Below are 19,842 nucleotides of genomic sequence, written 5' to 3'. Positions count from 1 at the left end.
CCACACAGTACAATGTTGTTCCTATATACTATTCACACAATCTCTGAGAAATTGTTTATGGTGACATAATAAACTTCAAAGATTAATGATTTCTTCATGTTATTTTTATGCTTAATCCATAATCATCATACCCTCTCAATTAGATTTTTATTTATATATATTTTTAGACAAGGACTCACTGCGCAGTCCCAACTGGCCTGGAACTTGCTAGGTAGACTAAGGCTGGCCTTGAACTCATAGAGATCAGCCTGAATTCCTCTCAGTTGTCCTTTAAATGCTTCATTCAATTTATTCAATAAGATGAAGTGCCTACCAGGTTCATTTGCTTGTAAGAGTTCTTTAGTGTGTCTTGAGTGTATTCTGATGCTCTCAACCAGTTAAACCATGCCTTGGCTGGCCACAGCCTTAAAGTGCTTCTTAACTTGCTATTACCATGGAGCTTTTGTTCAAATTCTGTTCTGCCTGGGCCTAGGACTCTCATAGGTGACAATGTTTCTTCCTGTTGTGTCCCAGCAGGAAGCTCATACTGGCTGTTCATCTACCATTAGTGACGAAGATCTGGGGTTCAGGCTGGTTTCTGGGTTACAGGTTTGCCAGTGACAGGGATACATAGCACTTCAGTATTTCCTTGGGGGTTCTTTGGTGCTCCCAGGAAACGTTTTAACAACTAAGTCTATACTAATAATCACTTTAAAATCATGCCCTGGATTTGATCCTTAGAACCCTGAAACCAGCTGTGGTAATGCATACCTGTAATCTCAGAAGTTCAGGGTTATCCTTGGCTACATAATGATATGAAGGCCAGCCTGGGCTACCTGAGACTTTCAAAACAAAGTAAAAAGTATTAAATAAAATAAAAGCAAGCCTAAATTTGATCTGTGTGGCCAACCAGCCCTGTCTCTTCTTTGGAAAGAACCTGCATATACTTTTGTCCACAAGCATGCACTACAGTTTTTCCACGGTATGGCATAAGAACAAGGCTCCTGTGAGAAGTCTCCCTACAGGAAGCCTCTTCCTTCAACTCTTTCTTTTCCATCTTTAAATTTCAAACAGTAATAATTTCCCCTTAAAGCAGCCTGATTTCTGTTTAGGACAGTTGTAATGGGGACCATGTCTTTAAGCCCTGTCAGGAAACCTTATAGTTCAGAAAAGGAAGGCCAAGTGGTGGTCCAAGAAGGATTGCAGTTTTGGATTTGAACCTGTCTGAAATTATTATGTTTTCATTTGTTCATGTTGAACAAGTGAAAGGAAGATTCTCATGTAATTCAATATGGCCTCTGACCTCAATATGTAGCCAGGGCTAACCTTGAACTCATGATCCTCTTGTCTCTGCCTCCCAAGTGCTGGGATTGCATGAGTACACCCACTGTGTCCAGTGAGAAAAACTTTTAGATAACATTTTGTTTGAATGCCTCCCATCAGAAGATGGATGTAAAAAGGACCGGAACCCAACATGCCCGTGTCTCCTCTCTCTGGACAACATGCCCGTGTCTACTCTCTCTGGACTTTGTGTCTGCTTGGAGGCCAGAGATACTACCAACTTAGACCATAAATTCGAAAATCTGGAAAGTAAGCCAGCATTTCAAAAATGTCCTTTTTAAGGTTGAAAAGTGATAGTTTTGCTTTGTCCTCAAAGTTAAAATATTTCCATTAATTTCAAAAGGCAACCCCTAAATGTTAATGTCAACAAGATGAGCGCCCCCCAGTCTCACGGTCAGGGTCACTTCATACTGAAAGGTTGCTCATGGCATCTTCTCGGGGTTTGGATCCATCCCCACATTCATAGTGTACCTTCTTCTGTCTGCCTTTAGTCTCTTGTTTTCTCTTCCTTTGAGGATTTATCTTACTGTGTGTGCGCGCGTGCCTGTACGTGTGCGTGCGTGTGTGTGTGCGCGCGTGCCTGTGCGTGCGTGTGCGTGTGTGTGTGCGCGCGCGCCTGTACGTGTGCGTGCGTGTGTGTGTGCGCGCGCGCCTGCAGTGTGCGTGCGTGTGCGTGTGTGTGCGCGCGCGCCTGTACGTGTGCATGTGTGTGTGTACATGGGTGTGTGTGGTTGGAAGGGGGCACTGCTTCCCCTGGACCTGGAGTTAAGTGTTTGGGAGCAGCCTCCAGTGAGTGCTGGGAACTGAACTCCAGTCTTCCAGAACAGCATTCTTAGTGACTGAGCCACCTCTCCAACCCCATTCTCTCTTTCTCATTAGTTTTTTTCTTTCTATTTAATGGTCTTTTTCTAATTTGTTTCTAGTCCTATGTATGTCTTCTTTTTAATAGAGAAACACCTCGATGCCTGAAAAGATACTACAGAAGTTCAGCCAAATTTTATTTCTCATGGAACATAAGTCTTAGGCTCCCAGAGGTCACTTCGGGCAGTGTCAGAGACAAAGCTTACATTGTGGTCTAAAGAACTCTATGCTGCTGCCAACTCATGATTTAAAAGAAAAGCAATTTCTTTCAAAACTAAAGAGCCAATGAGAAGCCCACCCACTTTTTGGGACATCATATATAAATCACAACAGCCTAACTGACAGCCCTAATTGGCAATCTACCAACCTTGATAAAATTTATTGTCATTTTTGAGAAATTGTTTCTTTGGACCAGAGCATGAAATTATAGCCAGTGTCCTTAAATCAGTGGCTGGCTGCATTCAGGTTTTGTTTTGTTTAAAAATGCTTGACTATTTTTCCAGTCTCTTTCAGAGGTGATTTATTGATTGAATGCAATACTAGAACTGATATTTGTGAATTAATCCAAGTTGAGAATAATTTACAACTACAGAAATATTAGGATTTGCCTTTGCCTCCATTGATCAGAACCAGCACATCTAGAAAAATTATTAATGAAAGGAAAGGCACACACACCTTTACTTTGCACAGAAATATGCTGAAATGCTGGCTCCACTCTTGGGTTTCACGGTTGCACATACTTGTGCCCAGGTGCCCAGGTGCCAAGGTGCCCAGGTGCCCAGGTGCCCAGGTGCCCAGGTGCCCAGGTGCCCAGGTGCCGGCAGCTCTTACAAGATGTGTCAGCCATGCCTCATCCATTTAGTGTTGCTTTCTGAGAAGGTTTAGCACTGTGGATGAATGAATATATATTTAATTCTAATGGTTAAATTTTAGGATTTATAGGAAGAATTACTATGGGTCTCTTTTATATACTAAAATATAAGTAGGGGTTGGGGATTTAGCTCAGTGGTAGAGCGCTTGCCTAGCAAGCGCAAGGCCCTGGGTTCGGTCCCCAGCTACGGAAAAAAAGAAAAAAGAAAAAAATATAAGTAAATATAAATATATCTTATTATAAATAAGATAAATTATACACTGAACATTAAATATGAATTGAGATGATCACATATGGTTACTTATTCCTTAGGCAAAATTCAGAAATATCTAAAAACATAAAGTTAACTGTGTTTTCTGTACTGAATAAAGAAACTGGTACCTCAGTAATCATTAGATTCTTTTCAGAGATTATTGAAGCTGTCAAAACAGTGACAAAAATTAGAAATGAGATAATGACATGAAACAAAAATCATTTCTTTAAGCTAACAAATGAATTTCTGATTAATGCACTATGACAAAATTAGCTCCATTATAATTCAGGATAATTCTTGGCAGCATGGCAGATTACCAAGTAACTGAGTACGATGTAGCTAGTTTAGAGAGCTTAAAGACTATTTTATATATATATCTTTACTTTAATTTTATTCCTTTGGGACAAACATAAGACATATTATTGTTCCCATTTTATAAATTAAAGACAGGGGGAGGAGAGAGAGAGAGAGAGAGAGAGAGAGAGAGAGAGAGAGAGAGAGAGAGAGAGAGAGAGAGAGAGAGAGAGAGAGAAAGGTGGGGGGAGCATTTGAGGGCTCAGATTGGAGTTCAGTTAAAGAGGTACTTTTTTTAGTATTCACAAAGTCCTAAGTTTGATTCCTAGTACTTCATATGTTGGAATTTGTGGCATTGGTCTGTAATCCTAGAATTTAGGACGTAGAGCCAGGAAGGATCAGAAAGATGTGTTATCTGTGGCTACATGGTGAGTTCAAGACCAGTATCGTATGCTTGACATCTTATCTTTAAAAATATATGTTGAATCACAGCAGAAACAAAAATTAATAATTTCAAAAGAAGCACAACACATAAACACTTCACCAACAGCTAGTCAACTACAATTTTTTAATCCATATTTAAATCATTGAGCTGGTAAATAGTTTGCTGTACAAGTATTAAGGACCTGAGTTTGGATCCCAGCATCCACATAGAGGTCGGATGTGATGGTGTCCGGAATCCTAGCCGCGGGAAAGCAGAGACGGGGGTGGGGGGTCCCTGGGGTTTGCTGGGTAAATAAACTTTGAAACCTGTGTCTGAGCATTTCACTCGTGTGCATATCTGTACGCCCACCATGTGCCGACCTGGTGCTGGTATTGAGGAGGCGTCAGATGGGAGGAGGCAGGAGAAAAGGGGTTTCAGACCGTTGTGAACCACAGTGTGAGTGCCGAGACTTGAACCCAGATCCTCTGGAAGAACAGCCTGTGCTCCTAAGTGCAGACCATCACCCCAGACCTCCTACAAAGTATGATTTCAGGATGAGCTCTATGCCTTGGCCATTTTACTTTTGTGAGCATTCTATTCTAGCAGTTACAAAAGCACCTTCCAAAGAAAAATGAGGATTTAAGATAGGAAGAAACCTGTAGCCTTTCAGAATCATGTAGAGCATTGGAAACAGAAGCTAATACTTATTCTTGTCCTTCTTTCCCATTTGAAGAAATTGAGACTTACTAAAAGTTCTTCACTTTCCCAGAGTGACAAAGTCAAGGAGCAGCAAAGCCATGTCTGAACCTCAGGTGCTATCTGTCACAGGCAAGGCTATGTGATTTTTTAGAAAAATGACATGTTTGGGTTTGAGAATATAATCACATTGCAATTTTGGATATGTATTTCTTTCCTTACAGCTTTTTGAAAAAGATATATAATGACATTTCTTTATCTGTGAAATAACCAGTTTTTATATTTTTCAGGGTATGCTAATTTACTATGGATAAAAGACTCTTTTTTAACATTTAAGTATAGGAAGGAGTATCACTGCACAGACCCTCTTCTGAGAATGGTCATCTTTTTGGATTAGGCTGGGGTTTTAGTACATGAAACTATAATGACTCAATTTCAGTGCACCCCAGAGTTCCATAATAGAACAATTTAAAATAACTATATATATTTTTTAATCTTTCAGGAACTGGAAGATTTGATTAAAGCAAAAGAAAAGGAGGTAGAGAAAATTGAGCAGAATGGACTCGCATTGATTCAGAACAAGAGGGAGGAGGTCTCTTGCAGTGTCCTGAACACACTTTGGGAACTCAGGCAGACCTGGGCCAGCTTAGAGCGCACGGTAAGCCTACTCCTGAGACTCAACTTTTGGCTCTCTGAAACTTGGGGTTGATATTTGCCAAAAAGCCACTGAGTAAATAGTTATCAATTCTCTACATCACCTTTTGGTACTGTTGAGTCTGTATCATCAATGTCTTTCAATTTCTAGTGTTAATAAACAGTATTATAAATATCATTCTCTTAATTGCACCCACCCTCATAGTCACAGGGAACCTTCTAAGCACAGTTATTCTCCAGTGAAACTGTCCACACCTTTAGCTTCTCCCAAAATTCTAAATAGAGACAGAAAGAGAAACCTGAGATTAGTAAAGATATCTTTTTGTGTGACCAAAGGGCATTTCAAACTCCTATGCCTCAAGTAAGGCACAGTTTCCCCTCACAAACCTACTCAGTTGCCGGTAACTCTGCCACGCCAACTGCTCATGCAGGCAGTCTTCGAAGCCACTTTCCCCTTCTTTCTTTCTCTAATACTTACACCGAGCACATCAGAAAATGTTGGCAGATATACTCTCAGGACAGACTCCAACCCACCTCTGCAGCAAGCATCCTGATTTATGTCCCTTTCATTTCTTGCTTGAATGATTTCCATGATCTCTTTAGCAGTCCCCATCTCAGAAGAGCCAGTCAGAATGAAGTCATACCATAACATTGCCATGTTGAAAATCCTGCAAATTGCTTCTGCTCTCATAAAAAAAAAAATGGAACAAGAGCTGGATGCTGACTAGGCTTCCCACTATCTCTCTGACCCTGTCTTCTGCTACTGCCCTGCAAGGTCTTTTTGCTTAGGCCTGGTCTCACTCCTCTCTTGAACCCAGTAGGCCTGCCCTGGGCTCCAAAACTTTGGATTGTCTACTCCCTCCTCCTAGAGCATACTATAGATTCTTGTATGCCTCAGTCTCTGTCAGTAATATGTAATCTCTACAAAGACATTTGATAATGGACTCAAGAGTGTATTGAATCTTCCAATAGGAAGAGCAGGTACTACAATGTGCACTGTGCCTCTCTGGGTAAGGTCATGTTGATCCCACATGTTGATTCAGACACATTGGTGTCTTTATTGCTTTATTATCCACACCTTTTATACTGGAGCTGAGGGGCAGACCGACAGAAACGAGCACACATATACACACACAGATCCACTCACATTCTCATATGCACGTGACTAACTTTACACACACACACCACGTGCAGATGCACAGGCATGCACGCTCACATACATGGATCCACACATGCGCACAGACACATGTATATGCACTTACACACACACATTCACTCACATTCTCATATGCATGTGACTATACACACACACACACACACACACACACACACACACACACACACACATCCTGTACATAGAAAGGGGACTATTTTGGAAAAGAAAAGGGCCATGGAGTGGGAAGATGAGTAAGGGCTGTGGGGCGGGGAGTGGATACTGTCAAAGGTAGAACTGCGCTTGCACAGAAATGTCAGGCAACTCCTACCATCCATGGGCTCTCCTCCAGAGCAGCCTTCCACATCAGCCCTAGATTATCTTTGACATGGCTTTAAATCTATTTTATTTTATGCATTTCTATAAATTGCCACAAAGGCCTGGGAACAGTTTACCCTATCGTCATCAATGAGGCATTTCTGTCACTGGAATATTGCCTTGTGAGAAGCAAGCCGCAGTGCGGAGAAGCAGCAGCCTATGCAAAGCTGCCGGTGAGCCACCTGCCCTCTCCTGCAGGTCGACCCCAGACCTTACATCTGAGGCAGCACTTTCTTTGTCCTGGAGCCCATCAGATAGTATCCCAACTGATTCCAACATTTTTCTTTTTATGTTGAGGGAGAAAAAAAAGCAGAGAAAGCAAATGCAAATTAATTCCCAGGAGCTCTTCCCTTAATCACCCCCCCTCCTCACCCCCAACCTTGTGCTTTGTGTTAGATTAGGAGCAACATGCCGAAATCCAAAGCCATATGCTTTTGGGTGTTGGAGACCCAAGTACAGTTTTCTCTGGTGCCAATGAATACAGAGAAAGAGCATACGCAGGAGTGTTCTCTTTGGAATCTAAGCCAACATGTTATATAGACACTTGCATGTCCATTTTTATTGCTGCACATCCATAGTACCTAAGTTATGGATTCAACCTTGGTGTCTGTCAAGAGATGAGTGTATAAAACATGCAGCATGCACTTACCGGGCTTTATTCATTCCTAAAGACGAGGGAATGAGATTATGTCATTTGTAGGAAATGTATGAATGGGACACAGGAGGCAATCATAGTAAGAAAAACTAAGCCAGACTCAGACAAAGATCATGCTTTTCATCTGTCTGGGTTTTGTGTGTGAAATCTGCATTTCATATTCATGCATATGTGGGATGGAATTAGAAATGAGACTATTTGGGGAGAGAAGAGGGTAGAAGAAGGTATGTATAGGGAGGGTTGTGGGGAGTCAATATGATCAAGGTCCATTATGGACTTGTACACTATAGATATCACTATAAAACCCATTCATTGTTTGGTACAAGAATATACACTATTAAAAATGTAAAGTCAGTCCTTTGGGGCTAGGGAGGTGGCTCAGCAATTAAGAACTTGTATTTGCTTTTCAGAGGACCCAGGTTCAGTTCCCAGCATCCACTTTAGGCAATGCACAAACAGCCTGTATCTCCCTGTTGTTTTCAGCTCCTAGAACTCCAATGAAGAGGTTCAGAGAGGAACATTTCTCGGTTCCATTGCACTAAATTATATGTAATTATCATGCATATCCTTCTTTTCAAAAGGTTGGACAGTTAAAGATACAGCTGACATTGGTCCTTGGCCAGTGGAGCATTCACAAAGCTGCCTTTGAGGAGATCAGCAATCACCTCATGGAGGCCAGATACTCTCTGTCCCGATTCCGTCTGCTGACAGGTTCCTCTGACGCTGTGCAAGTTCAGGTTGACAATCTTCAGGTAACAGAAGTATTGCATCCTAACATCATTTCCCATGACAGGAAACAAAAAGGATAACTTAGCAAGTAGCAATGTGGTGCTGAAATATTGTCTTACATTCTTAGCATTTAAAGTATGAAAAATATTTGTTTTCTTGCTTGACTTTTAACTTTTAATAGAACCTGCTTGTGGGTGGCGAGCAATGGATTATCTGATACATAAATAGTCTCTAGCTTCCTGTTATGTAAATTTATTACATGTATGTTTTATGAAATGCTTGCCTTTCAAAATCCACTTCCTTGACTGCACTGCCTTCATTGTTTATGCATTCTCTTTCTTTCCTTACCCTGCTTCTCCAAATAGCTTCTAAGGAGCTAAGAAAACAGAGGAAAATAGCCAAGATGGTAAACTCTTAGAACATAGGCTTTAGTCTTATGGGTAGAATCCCTTTGACCAAAGGGATGGCCATATCACTCTCTTTCCAATGCTCACTATTTGCTTCTGCATATGTCTCCATCCACACTGTGTTCACCCAGAATGCACTTGATGGAGTTTGCCTTAAACCCAGCTTGGGCTCACTTTTAAGGTCTCTGCTCTCCAGTTCATGTTTCTTCTGTCTTCACCACCTTGCTCAAACTGGACCAGTCACTGTTCATTTTTCTTGACTAAAATACATAGACAATGGGCAGGGCAGGGCAGAGCAGGCCCTCAAGGGATGGGGGGCCCAGTAGGAGCCCAGCTTGGGCCTTCTCACAGGCCTTCTCATGTGTAGCCCACGTCTTAGGTTTGCCCATCTGCATTGCTGAGTGCCTAGGTTGATTTTCATAAGGGAAGACCTTTAGAGAGTGGATTGGGAAAGAGGAAGACTGTAATATATAAATATTTCTTTGAAACCTAAGTGCTTGTTGCAGTTACCAAGAACCATTGAAACTCATCTTAAGCATCATAAATTCAAAACCACATTTTTTTCTTAATTTGGAGAGCTTTTAAAATAGCACATTCTGCATTTAGAACCTGAAATTCATCTCAAGATAGGAAAGGTTTAAGGGAGTTTTCCTTGAATATTTTGATTTTCAAGCAATTAGATATTGGTAAACAGTACTGTATTTTTCATAGCCCATTTCTCCTTTGCTGAGAACTGAGACTACCATTTAAACAATTTTTCTAGGAAAACATAGGCCAGAGACATGAGGCAGGGTCTCACCATGCAGCTCAGTGTAAGTTGGAACTCATGATTCCCCTGCCTCAGCCACTCTAGTGCTGGGATTATGGGTATGTGATGCTGCAGCTAGTCCTTAGGGACATCTCTCCCCTAGTCCCCTTGCTTGTATAGAGTAGAAGACTTCACCAGCTTGTCTAATAAATCCTCTTTGCCTTGAGCAACTTCAAAAGTATGCAATGTAGTATTATAAATCATAGCTACCTCTCTGACATGACGATCACAAAGGTGAATTCTCCCGCCTAGATGAAACTAGTCTCCATGGGTCTACGTCTCTCCTTTTCTTACCCATCTTTCTCCCACTATTGTACTCTGTTTTTGTGAATGTTATAGTTGTAGACAAGTGGCTCTCAGCCTGACAGGGTCAAACAACCATTTCACAGGGGTCGCCTAAGATAATCAGAAAACACATATTTATATTAAGATTCATAATGGTAGCAAAAATTACAGTTATGAAGAAGCAATGAAAATAATGTTATGGCTTGGGGTCACCACACCATGAAAGACTGTATTAAAGGGTCACAGCATTAGGAAGGCTAGTAAGCACTGGGCTAGACAAAAGTTATTAAGCCTGTGAGGTGATCCTACAATATAACCAGATCTGAATGTTTTTGAACACCTATCCAATTACCCTATGGTTATCTATATTTACTTTCTGTGAGTTAAAAAAAAAGAAGGTAGACCTAGAAAATTCTTTGCACAAGGTAGAATTTAGAGGTGGTCCTCAGAAAAGCGATGATTGACTCTCTTTTGTATCAATTACTGGGAGAACCATGTTATTGACATGGCATCCTGGGTTTGGCAAAAAGAGCCAATGTTGCAGACAGTACTTGGACCACTGCTACATCTCCCTCCTAGGCAAGGACATCCTTCATGGCCTTTTAAAGACGAATCCATGTGCGTAAGAGGGCTCAGATGTTATGACCCTTCTCTCACGCAGCCACAAGGACAGAACTTTAAGGCATTATCTTTTTAACAGCGACAGAGTAACACATGCGTGTCCATTTTTTAAGCTTCTTCATCAGAACTTAGTTCCTGTTTGTCACCTGTGGGACTCTTTCTTTGAGCAGAATCTTCATGATGACCTGGAAAAGCAGGAAGGGGACTTACAGAAATTTGGCTCTCTCACCAACCACCTACTGAAGGAGTGTCACCCACCTGTGGCAGAAGCCCTGTCCAGTACCCTGCAGGAAGTCAATATGAGGTACAGGGCCAGCTAATTTATGTCATAAATGCAGAATAGCGAAGACTTCTGGCAGGCTCAGCTCTGGCTCCAGAGAGTCCACTAATGCTTTGGCTGCTTTTCCTTTTTATAAACTGAATTTCATGAAAACATAACCAGGAAGGGCATTTAGGAAGGATCAGGATTTCCATTGTTCTAAGGATGGTTTTATCCTCTTTGAATACAAGTGTAATATATTAGTCTTTATTAGGTTGGGTAGACGTGAGCCATTGCTGTGTTAGGCCCATGTTCGCATGAATCAGGATGAAGAAAAATAAAACAGTAAATGATAGCACTTGGGGAGAGATGCTCGTCTGCCCTCAGTGTCCATTGTTGCTTGCAGATGGAATAACTTACTGGAGGAGATTGCCAAACAGCTGCACTCCAGCAAGGCCCTCCTTCAGCTCTGGCAGAGATACAAGGACTACTCGAAGCAGTGCGCCTCTGCAGTCCAGAGACAAGAGGAACAGACCAATGCACTGTTGAAGGCAGCCACGAGCAAGGACATCGCTGACGATGAAGTCGCCAAGTGGATTCAGGATTGCAACGTATGTGCAGGAACTAGTCTGGGATTTGCCTGATCCGATGGCCTTCAGTTTCACTGGCTTTGCAGGGCTAGCATAGATGCATGCAGGCTTTGGGGCTATCTGAATCTGTGAGGCAGTTTATCCCCAAATCATCACACCCATATTAACTGAAGGGCCGGGTCTTACAGAGGCTTCTCCCACGCGTTCTCGATTTGTGAGTTTCTTTCCCCATTGTTTTATTTTATTTTTTTAAAGTGAGTTGCCTGTCCTGTTTTTACCTAGTGGGGTATAACCCATGAGGAAAATGTAGGCTATCTGTCTGTACTGTCATAGTCACTGTAAGTTGTGACCACACAGGGGAAATAGTGCCAAAAAAAAAAAAAAAAAAAAAAAGACTATTGAAGTCATCCACAGGATTAAAAAACCATCCACTTAGGTTTGTTCCCTGATGCACTGCAAACTAGACAATAGCTTCACTCAGTATTTACAGCAGAGAGCAAGCTGCTTCAGCTTGCTGCTACACATCTTAATAGCTTTTAAATGATCCCCCTTTCCACCGTAGCTGCCAATAACCTACTTAGGGCTTTCGAGAAAGGCCTTCTCTTATTCCACCCAGTATGGCCTCTTATTGTTGGTCCTTATTTGTCTTTATTTTAATGATCTTCATTACAAAGATCTGGTTAAAAGCTTTCCCAAATTGGCTTATTAAAGTAGTCCAGTTATAAAACAACCCCCATAAACTCCAGCTTGTACCCTCGGTGTCAGTAGGGGTTTAAAGCGATGGAATTATTGTTCGAAGTAAAGAGAACCTTCGTTAGCATTGTTTATCCTTGCAAGAGCAGTTGTTTTCAGTGCTCCAGAACCAAGGCCCAGGTTGTTGTCTGTGTCAAGGTTAAAGGTGCCCCTTGGTCTTCTCTCACTGTTCAGGCATGGCAGGATCCAGTTGCCATCCTGTGCAAGTGGAACCCCAGCCAGACATCAGCAGGATTAGTAGTCCCCTGTGTTCTGTTATTACACCATAGGACCAAACAGGGAGTCCCCATTGGCTCATGGTTATGGACATATGGTTGGATTTCCTAAAACACAGGCTGGAGATGCCATGGAGACAGAGGTAGAGTAGGGCCTTAGCTCTGCTCATCTGGACCATCCCTGACCTCTGCACCCCACTGGCACCAGAGCCCAGTCCTAGCTACAGTAAGGTGACCACATATAGACGAATGCCAATGACCTCTGTAAAAACAAGTAGGAAAGGCATACTGAAACACTGAAGCACCATGTCTTCAGTTTGATACATTTACATAGACAAAAAATGAGAAAAATATGACCCGAGGTTTCTAGCTACTGCTGCATTTAGTGTATCATGGTTTCTTTTTCTTCTCTCTTTTTATTTCTTTTTCTCCTTCATCCTCTCATGCCCCTCCCTCTTTTCTTTTTTCTTCCTTCCTTCCTCCTCCTTTTCTTTCTTGTTTTTTCTTTTCTCTCTCCCTGTCCCTCCTTCCTTTTTCTCTCTCCCTCCCTCTTCTTTCCTAGTTTGGTTCTTCCTCTTTTTAAAAAATATTATTTATTTAATGTAAATGAATACACTGTCGCTGTCTTCAGACACACCAGAAGAGGGCATCTGATCCCATTACAGGTGGTTGTGAGCCACCATGTGGTTGCTGGGAATTGAACTCAGGACCTCTGGAAGAGCAGTCAGTGCTCTTAACCACTGAGCCATCTCTCCAGCCTTTGGTTCTTTCCCTTTCTTTATCTACATAATTAGCATTTGTCTGAAAATAATATAATGAGCTCATGTGACTTGTATTATAAATGTTCTGCTTTTTCCTGGAACTAGGGATAGAAGCTTGTGTACTCTAGGCAAGGAAAGTATTCAAAAGCTGTATTCCCAACCTAATCAGAAGAGTCTCTCTCTCTCTCTCTCTCTCTCTCTCTCTCTCTCTCTCTCCCTCCCTCCCTCCCTCCCTCCCTCCCTCCCTCTCTCCCTCCCTCCCTCCCTCCCTCCCTCCTCCCCTCCCTCCTTCCCTGTCTCTACTCTCCCCACTGATTGCTTTTTTGACAGTGTAGTTATTTAGTGTAATAACTACAGAAATCCTACACAAGTGCATGGTCCTTTGCCAACTGCTGAAGGAGTGGAGGAGGACATGTAACATGCTTCACAATGAGTGTATTCTTGTGTCTCTCAGGACCTTCTCAAGGGACTGGGGACAGTCAAGGACTCGCTTTTCATCCTCCATGAGCTAGGAGAGCAGCTTGGACAACAGGTGGATGATTCTGCAGCCACCACCATTCAGTGTGAGCAGCTCTGCTTCAGCCAGCGCCTGGAGGCCCTGGAGCAGGCGCTTTGCAAGCAGCAAGCAGTGTTGCAGGTAGGGAGCCAGTGACTGTGCTCTGGGCTGGTCGTTTTTCTGTCTGGGGGAAAGACACAGGAAGCAGATTCTGAGAGACACAGGAAGCACTAGTGAATAACACTTCCTATAATACTGAAACGTCAACCTTCACCCCCTCCCCCCAAAAAAGGGAGAATTTCCAGTGGAGTCAAGGGAAGGCAGCCGTTTTACACTGTTCTCTACAACATGCTTTTAAAATTGGTTTAGCAGGTCAACCCCTAAATCACACCCACTTTCCTAGTACCCAACATGTCAACACTAAGTGATTTCAATGGTAGTATCCAAATAGATTTAATAGCCTTGAACAAAAACCAAAGTATTTCAAAAATAGTGTATAATGCATTTAAGCTATGATCTTAGTTGGTTATTAGGGAAACACAGATGAAAGAGAAAAATACCATTCCCGCCTTGTCACTTTTGGACCAGCATCCCATGGAAGGGGCCCTTTAAAAGTGCCAGTTCATTTCACTGAAATGCCGGTTTCTTTTGTAAAACCATAGGCGGGAGTTGTTGACTATGAAACATTTGCCAAGAGCTTAGAAGCCTTAGAGGCCTGGATCGTGGAAGCCGAGGGCATTCTCCAAGCGCAGGATCCCACTCACTCATCCGACCTCTCCACCATCCAGGAAAGAATGGAGGAGCTGAAGGTAAGTATGTGTAAATCCTGCTTCCAGATTTCACCTCTGTCTTAGTCAGGGGTTTACTGCGGTGAGCAGACACCATGACCAAAGCAACTCTTATAAGGATACCATTTAATTGGGGCTGACTCACAGGTTCAGAGGTTCAGTCCATTATCATCAAGGCAAGAACATGGCAGCATCTAGGCAGGCATAGTGCAGGAGGAGCTGAGAATCTTATATCTTCATCTGAAGGCTGATAGGAGAAGACTGGCTTCCAGGCAGTGAGGATGAGGGTCTTATAACCCACACCCACCAAGACATACCCATTACAACAGGGCCACACCTTCCAACAGTGCCACTCTCTGGGCCAAGAATAAACAAACCACGGCAACCTTTCTCCTCAAAATCTTGAGGGAAACTCACTGCCAACCACTTTCTTCCGAGACCCCACTGACATATCCTTAGCTTGTCCTTCCTGTCCCCACTGAGAGGAAGGACTGCTGTGCTGGTGATAGGCTGCCCAGCAAAGCCCTAGCAGGATCAGTCCTTAGGGGACCAGCCCAACCTTTCTTTCCTCTGACAGTCCCATCATACCTTAAAAGGCTTCTACCCTACTACATCTCTAACATGGTTCTCTCCCAGATCAACCTACCCCATCTCAAGCTATGCAGCCTCTTCATTGACCCCTTCCCTCTTCCTTTCTCTCAACCACAGAGACCTTTGTCTTTAAAGTTTTGCTTAATTCTGTCCATTCAGTCAGCCCACATTGTTTCCATATGAAAACATCACACTGATCCCACAACTGTTTACAGTATGATTCGTCAATTAATACTATGACTGCAACTTTTAGAAGAAAGAAATTTTAGTGAATGATCAATAATTTTAAATATTTAATAAACCCAAGTTTAATAATGCAGTAGGTTGGCAGTATTTTTGTCATGTATCCTTCCGTGTAAAGTCCTCCATGTGGGAACTGGGGAGATCTAGGCAAATGTTTGCCCTGGAAGCATAAGGACCTCAGCACAGATTTCTAACACACATGCAAAAGGCTGGTCATTCCATCGTGTGCCTTTAGTTCTTGTATCCTTGAGACCGAGGCAAAAGGATTTCTGGGGCTTGCTGGTCAGCTCATCGTGCTAAATTGGTGGGCTTTAGGTACAGTGAGAGACTAAAGATAACTCTTGATGTTGACTGGCTTCAATGTACACACACACATACACACGCACACGTACAAGTACACGCATGCATGTGCACACACATGCATGTGCACCTGCACACATGAGCACACACATAGATACATGCACACAATTCTTTACTGAGTTTCCAGTGCTCTTAAGACAGAGAGCATCACTGCAAACCGAGGCTGGCATCCCCTGGCTTCCATCCGTCCTAAGTGCCCCTTCTTGCATTAGTCTCCCTCTGCTTCTCCAACCCCCAGAAGCCACCCCACTTCAGTGTATGTGCATGAGCTTTCTACTCTCTGGGTTCTTGTCCTCGTTGGCTCCCTCTTCTACAAAACCAGTGAACACATGACCATTTTGCTCAATGAGACTCTGCCAACAAGAAAGTCTGTCTTCCCTAACAACGGTCAGGTTTTCTACTTTCATGACTGGCACAATTCTGTTCCATGGTTTATCATGTCATTTAGTTAGGTCTGTGGGAGTGGGAGGAGTAGTGACATCCTCCCTGTCAGAGCATAAGGAGAAGGACCAAGTCATATCAGCCTTGTGGATGTCTATCTATAGAAATCCCACCATGTAGTATTTAGACCTTTGGTTTCAATGATCAGGAAGATTTGCTTCCTTAGGAATCATGAGCATGCAGTAAAAAATACATAAACACACACACACACACACACACACACACACACACATATGCTCATACCTGCAAATATACACACAAAGACAGAGGGAAGGAGAAAAAGAGAGAGAGGGAGAGACAGGAGGGAGGGAGGGAGAGAAGAAGGAGGGGAGAGAGAGAGAGAGAGAGAGAGAGAGAGAGAGAGAGAGAGAGAGAGAGAGAGAGAGAACGAGAACACCAAACACCAAAGTGGACTGATACATTCTGTTTCCTGTAGTTGGCTTACTAGATAGAGACAAAAATCCCCACAGGAAATAGACCTTCACTCTGTTAGAAGTCCTGACTGCAGTTTGGCTGGGGCTTCCTGACTTTGGGGTTGAGAACAAGAATATAAAACTGATGTACTCGAAATAATTTTCAAAGCCCAGGTGAAGCTGGAAACTTCCTGCACCTGGATCTACCTCCTAGGACCATTTACTAACTTCTTGCCCTCTCTCCCCCTCTTAATCAGAGAGGGAACTGCAGCAATGCAGATTTGACTTGAGGCTAAAAGGAGCGATTCCTTCTCACCCTATTATAACAATGTTGATTCATGCCAAGAGCTATATTGCAGTTGTTATTGAATAATAATGGGCCAATTAGCATAAATCAATTATGTTTAATGAGTACACAATGAACCTTTCCATCACCACCATAATGTTTATCTTCCTCTGTTCCACGAAGAGTAAACCAATCCTGTAAATGAGATATTACATGTAAGCTTCTTCCTACAAAGGATTGTGAGTACGGCAGTGACCTCTGCAGGGCAACTGTGGGGATCTGGGCAAGTGTTCCTCTGAGGGGTATGTGGTCCGAAGGCCACACAATCTTCCCGATATCTGACACCCGTGGCAGTTTGCAGTAAAGAAGAAAACCTCTGCCTTTCTTGACATAGGGCTGAACTTAGTTCTCATTGTCTCTGACAGGGACAGATGCTAAAGTTTAGCAGCATGGCTCCTGATTTAGACCGTCTCAATGAGTTGGGGTACCGGTTACCCTTGAATGACAAGGAGATCAAAAGGATGCAAAACCTCAATCGCCACTGGTCTCTGATCTCTTCTCAGACCACAGAAAGATTCAGGTGAGGAGATGCCTTAATCACTCCAGTAGTTCTGTGGATTTCATGATGCTATGACAGCAGGATCACAGACTGGGGAGGGGGCAGTATTTCCTCTGAGCTGGGCATGTAGCTCAGTTGGTAGAATGCTTGTGAAGCAGGTGCGAAGCCCTGGTTCAGTCCTTAGCTACCTAGATCCACATAAACCAAGTTTACTGACAAATGCCTGTGATCTCAGCATGTGAAAGCCAGAGGCAGGGGGACCAGATATTCAAAATCCTTCTCAGCTATGTGGCTAGTTCAAGATCTGCATGGGCTACATGAGGTCCTGCCTCAAAAACAAAACAACAACAAACAGAAGAAAGAAAAAACAGAGTATTGTCTTGCAGCCATGGAGTCTGGGAAATTCAAGGTTAAGGTGCCAGGAGGTTTGGTTTTCTAGTGACAACTGGTTTCTTTTTGCTCCTCAAGGCTTCCAGAAAGGAAAAACAGCCTTTTCACAGGAAAGAAAGACAAAGCACATGAGGGAGAGCCTCAGATGAGGGAGGGGAGGGCCTCACATGAGGGACAGCCTCAAGGCCAAATAAGCTTTTGAAATTCCCATCTATGAAACATAGGCATGTTGACCTTTAATTTTTAACACAAGAATTTTGAAGTGCACCCATTCAAACCATACCACCAATGATATCATGAGATGATGAATTTGTGCTTATACATGTCCTATTTGCATGTGTGTATGTGTGTATGTATATGTATGTATGTGTGTATATATATGTATACCTCTGTATGCAAATTCTAGAACTTTCCAACAATAACAAACTGTGAAGTAAAAGTAGAAAACTCAAGTTGTAATTTCCCATGTTTAAAAATGCAACCCATATCTTAATCATAAAATTTGTTTCAGATGAGATTATTTTCAAAGGGTAGGTACAGTTTTAAACATTAGAAGTGTTAAGGTGGGAGTGGGAGCGTCATCATATAAGCAGGAAGCGGCAGGGACGGGGTATGGGAGAGGGGGAAAGGGGATAACATTTGAAATGTAAATGCATAAAATATCCAAGAAAAATAAAATTGAACAAAAAGTTTTAGACATTCAAAATGTAACACTGTAAATGCTGACGACTTTAAAGGTGTTTCCACTCCATGAATCTTTGTAGTGGTCCAACCAGAACTGAGGCAGAGAACACTTAATCTAATTTTATAGTTGGAAGATACAAAGGCGACCGCATAACCCTTCTCCTTGTCTGTCATCTGTCAGCAAGCTGCAGTCATTCTTGCTCCAACACCAGACTTTCTTGGAAAAGTGCGAAACATGGATGGAATTCTTGGTTCAGACGGAGCACAAGTTGGCAGTGGAGATCTCAGGCAATTACCAGCATCTTTTGGAGCAGCAGAGAGCACATGAGGTAAATGACAGGGGCTCAGGGAGTGAAGAGGCCTGGTCTCAATCCTGATGCCCTATGTCTTAGTCCTAGTATGCATGGGGTAGAAGAGAAGTGATTCCTCCTGCACACATGTACTTTTGCAAGCATGTTCTCATAGACCACACACACACACACACACACACACACACACACACACACACACACACACATCATAAATAAAAGCTAGTAAAAAATTTAAACAAATTTTAAAAACTTAGGCCTCAGCCAGGCATCAGCCAAGCTACTCCTAGCCTTCAAGAATCAGAGTCAGGAAGACTGTGGCAAGTTTAAGGCCGGGCCTGATTTTCGAAAGATGTCGATAGTGGATTTTTCTAGACTCAATCTACTCAAATATATCTTAGGTCCTTTCTTCTTTTATCTGTCAGTTTTAATATTTTAAGTTAAAATGTAGTTTGGCTCTGTTACTGCTTGTTTGTGGTCACGATCTTGTATTGAAGTATAGAGAGACTTATAGGTAAGGAGACAGGTATGCCTGGGTACGGTGGCTCCTGCCTTCAGTCTCCTAACTTGGAGGCAGAGGCAGGTGGGAACAGTGTTGTGCGCCGGTTCCGGCCGTGCAGGAGATTGAGACAGGAAGATCACACATGCCTTGCAGTTGAAAGTCAACCTGGACAATGTGGTGAAAAGTTGCCTCAAAATACGCAGTACCGAATGACAGAGGAGAGAATTAGAAGTATCAATTTTCCTATGCCTCACTTTATGATTTCTCTGCTGAGAATTGATCCTAGGGTCTCATACATGCTAAACCCCTGGCTTTGTCACTGAGCCTCACTTGAATCCCTGCAGACTTTTGTTCCTTACTTTTTATACACAAGAGATGATTTTACTAGCTTGACTACCTTGAAAAACAGTGAGAAAAAGAAGAATACAAATCAAGTTGCAGACTGATCAGCTTACTTTATTAGGTTAATTTTTAATGAATAAGGGGAGAGAATATGGCTCTGTCTGCCATCTAATTAAAAACCCAAACTAAAACTTTAAGTTTATCCTAATTGGTAATTAAAAAAAAATTACTCCCACACTGCAGATGGGACAGAATATGTTTTTGATAGCCCTGCTAAAAACAAACTGTGTGGTACATTATCAGAAAAAAAAAATTAGGGACTTTGAAGTATATCCCTCTTTTTCAAATTACAGCTTTTTCAAGCCGAGATGTTCAGCCGCCAGCAGATCCTACACTCCATCATCGTTGATGGGCAGAATCTTCTAGAACAAGGTCAAGTTGATGACAGGTAG

The 19,842-nt window shown here is 42.5% G+C and overlaps 1 protein-coding gene across 32 annotated transcripts in view; it reads left to right on the top strand.

Moving 5' to 3' along the window:
• Syne1 (spectrin repeat containing nuclear envelope protein 1) overlaps window positions 1–19,842 on the top strand; it is a 471,163-nt gene that overhangs the window by 378,715 nt on the left and 72,606 nt on the right. For all 32 annotated transcript variants that reach the window (XM_063270573.1, XM_063270583.1, XM_063270581.1 and 29 more), the window contains 9 exons: window positions 5,222–5,377; window positions 8,141–8,311; window positions 10,580–10,713; window positions 11,075–11,279; window positions 13,442–13,624; window positions 14,146–14,292; window positions 17,031–17,185; window positions 18,420–18,567; window positions 19,744–19,838. In XM_063270573.1, coding sequence (XP_063126643.1) covers window positions 5,222–5,377; window positions 8,141–8,311; window positions 10,580–10,713; window positions 11,075–11,279; window positions 13,442–13,624; window positions 14,146–14,292; window positions 17,031–17,185; window positions 18,420–18,567; window positions 19,744–19,838 — 1,394 coding nt within the window. The remainder of the gene's footprint in view (window positions 1–5,221; window positions 5,378–8,140; window positions 8,312–10,579; window positions 10,714–11,074; window positions 11,280–13,441; window positions 13,625–14,145; window positions 14,293–17,030; window positions 17,186–18,419; window positions 18,568–19,743; window positions 19,839–19,842) is intronic.

This window comes from Rattus norvegicus, chromosome 1, assembly GCF_036323735.1.
Source record: "Rattus norvegicus strain BN/NHsdMcwi chromosome 1, GRCr8, whole genome shotgun sequence".
Lineage (NCBI taxonomy): Eukaryota > Metazoa > Chordata > Mammalia > Rodentia > Muridae > Rattus > Rattus norvegicus.
The sequence above is the reverse complement of the archived record's forward strand: the minus strand, read 5'-3'. Positions and strand labels throughout refer to the sequence as shown.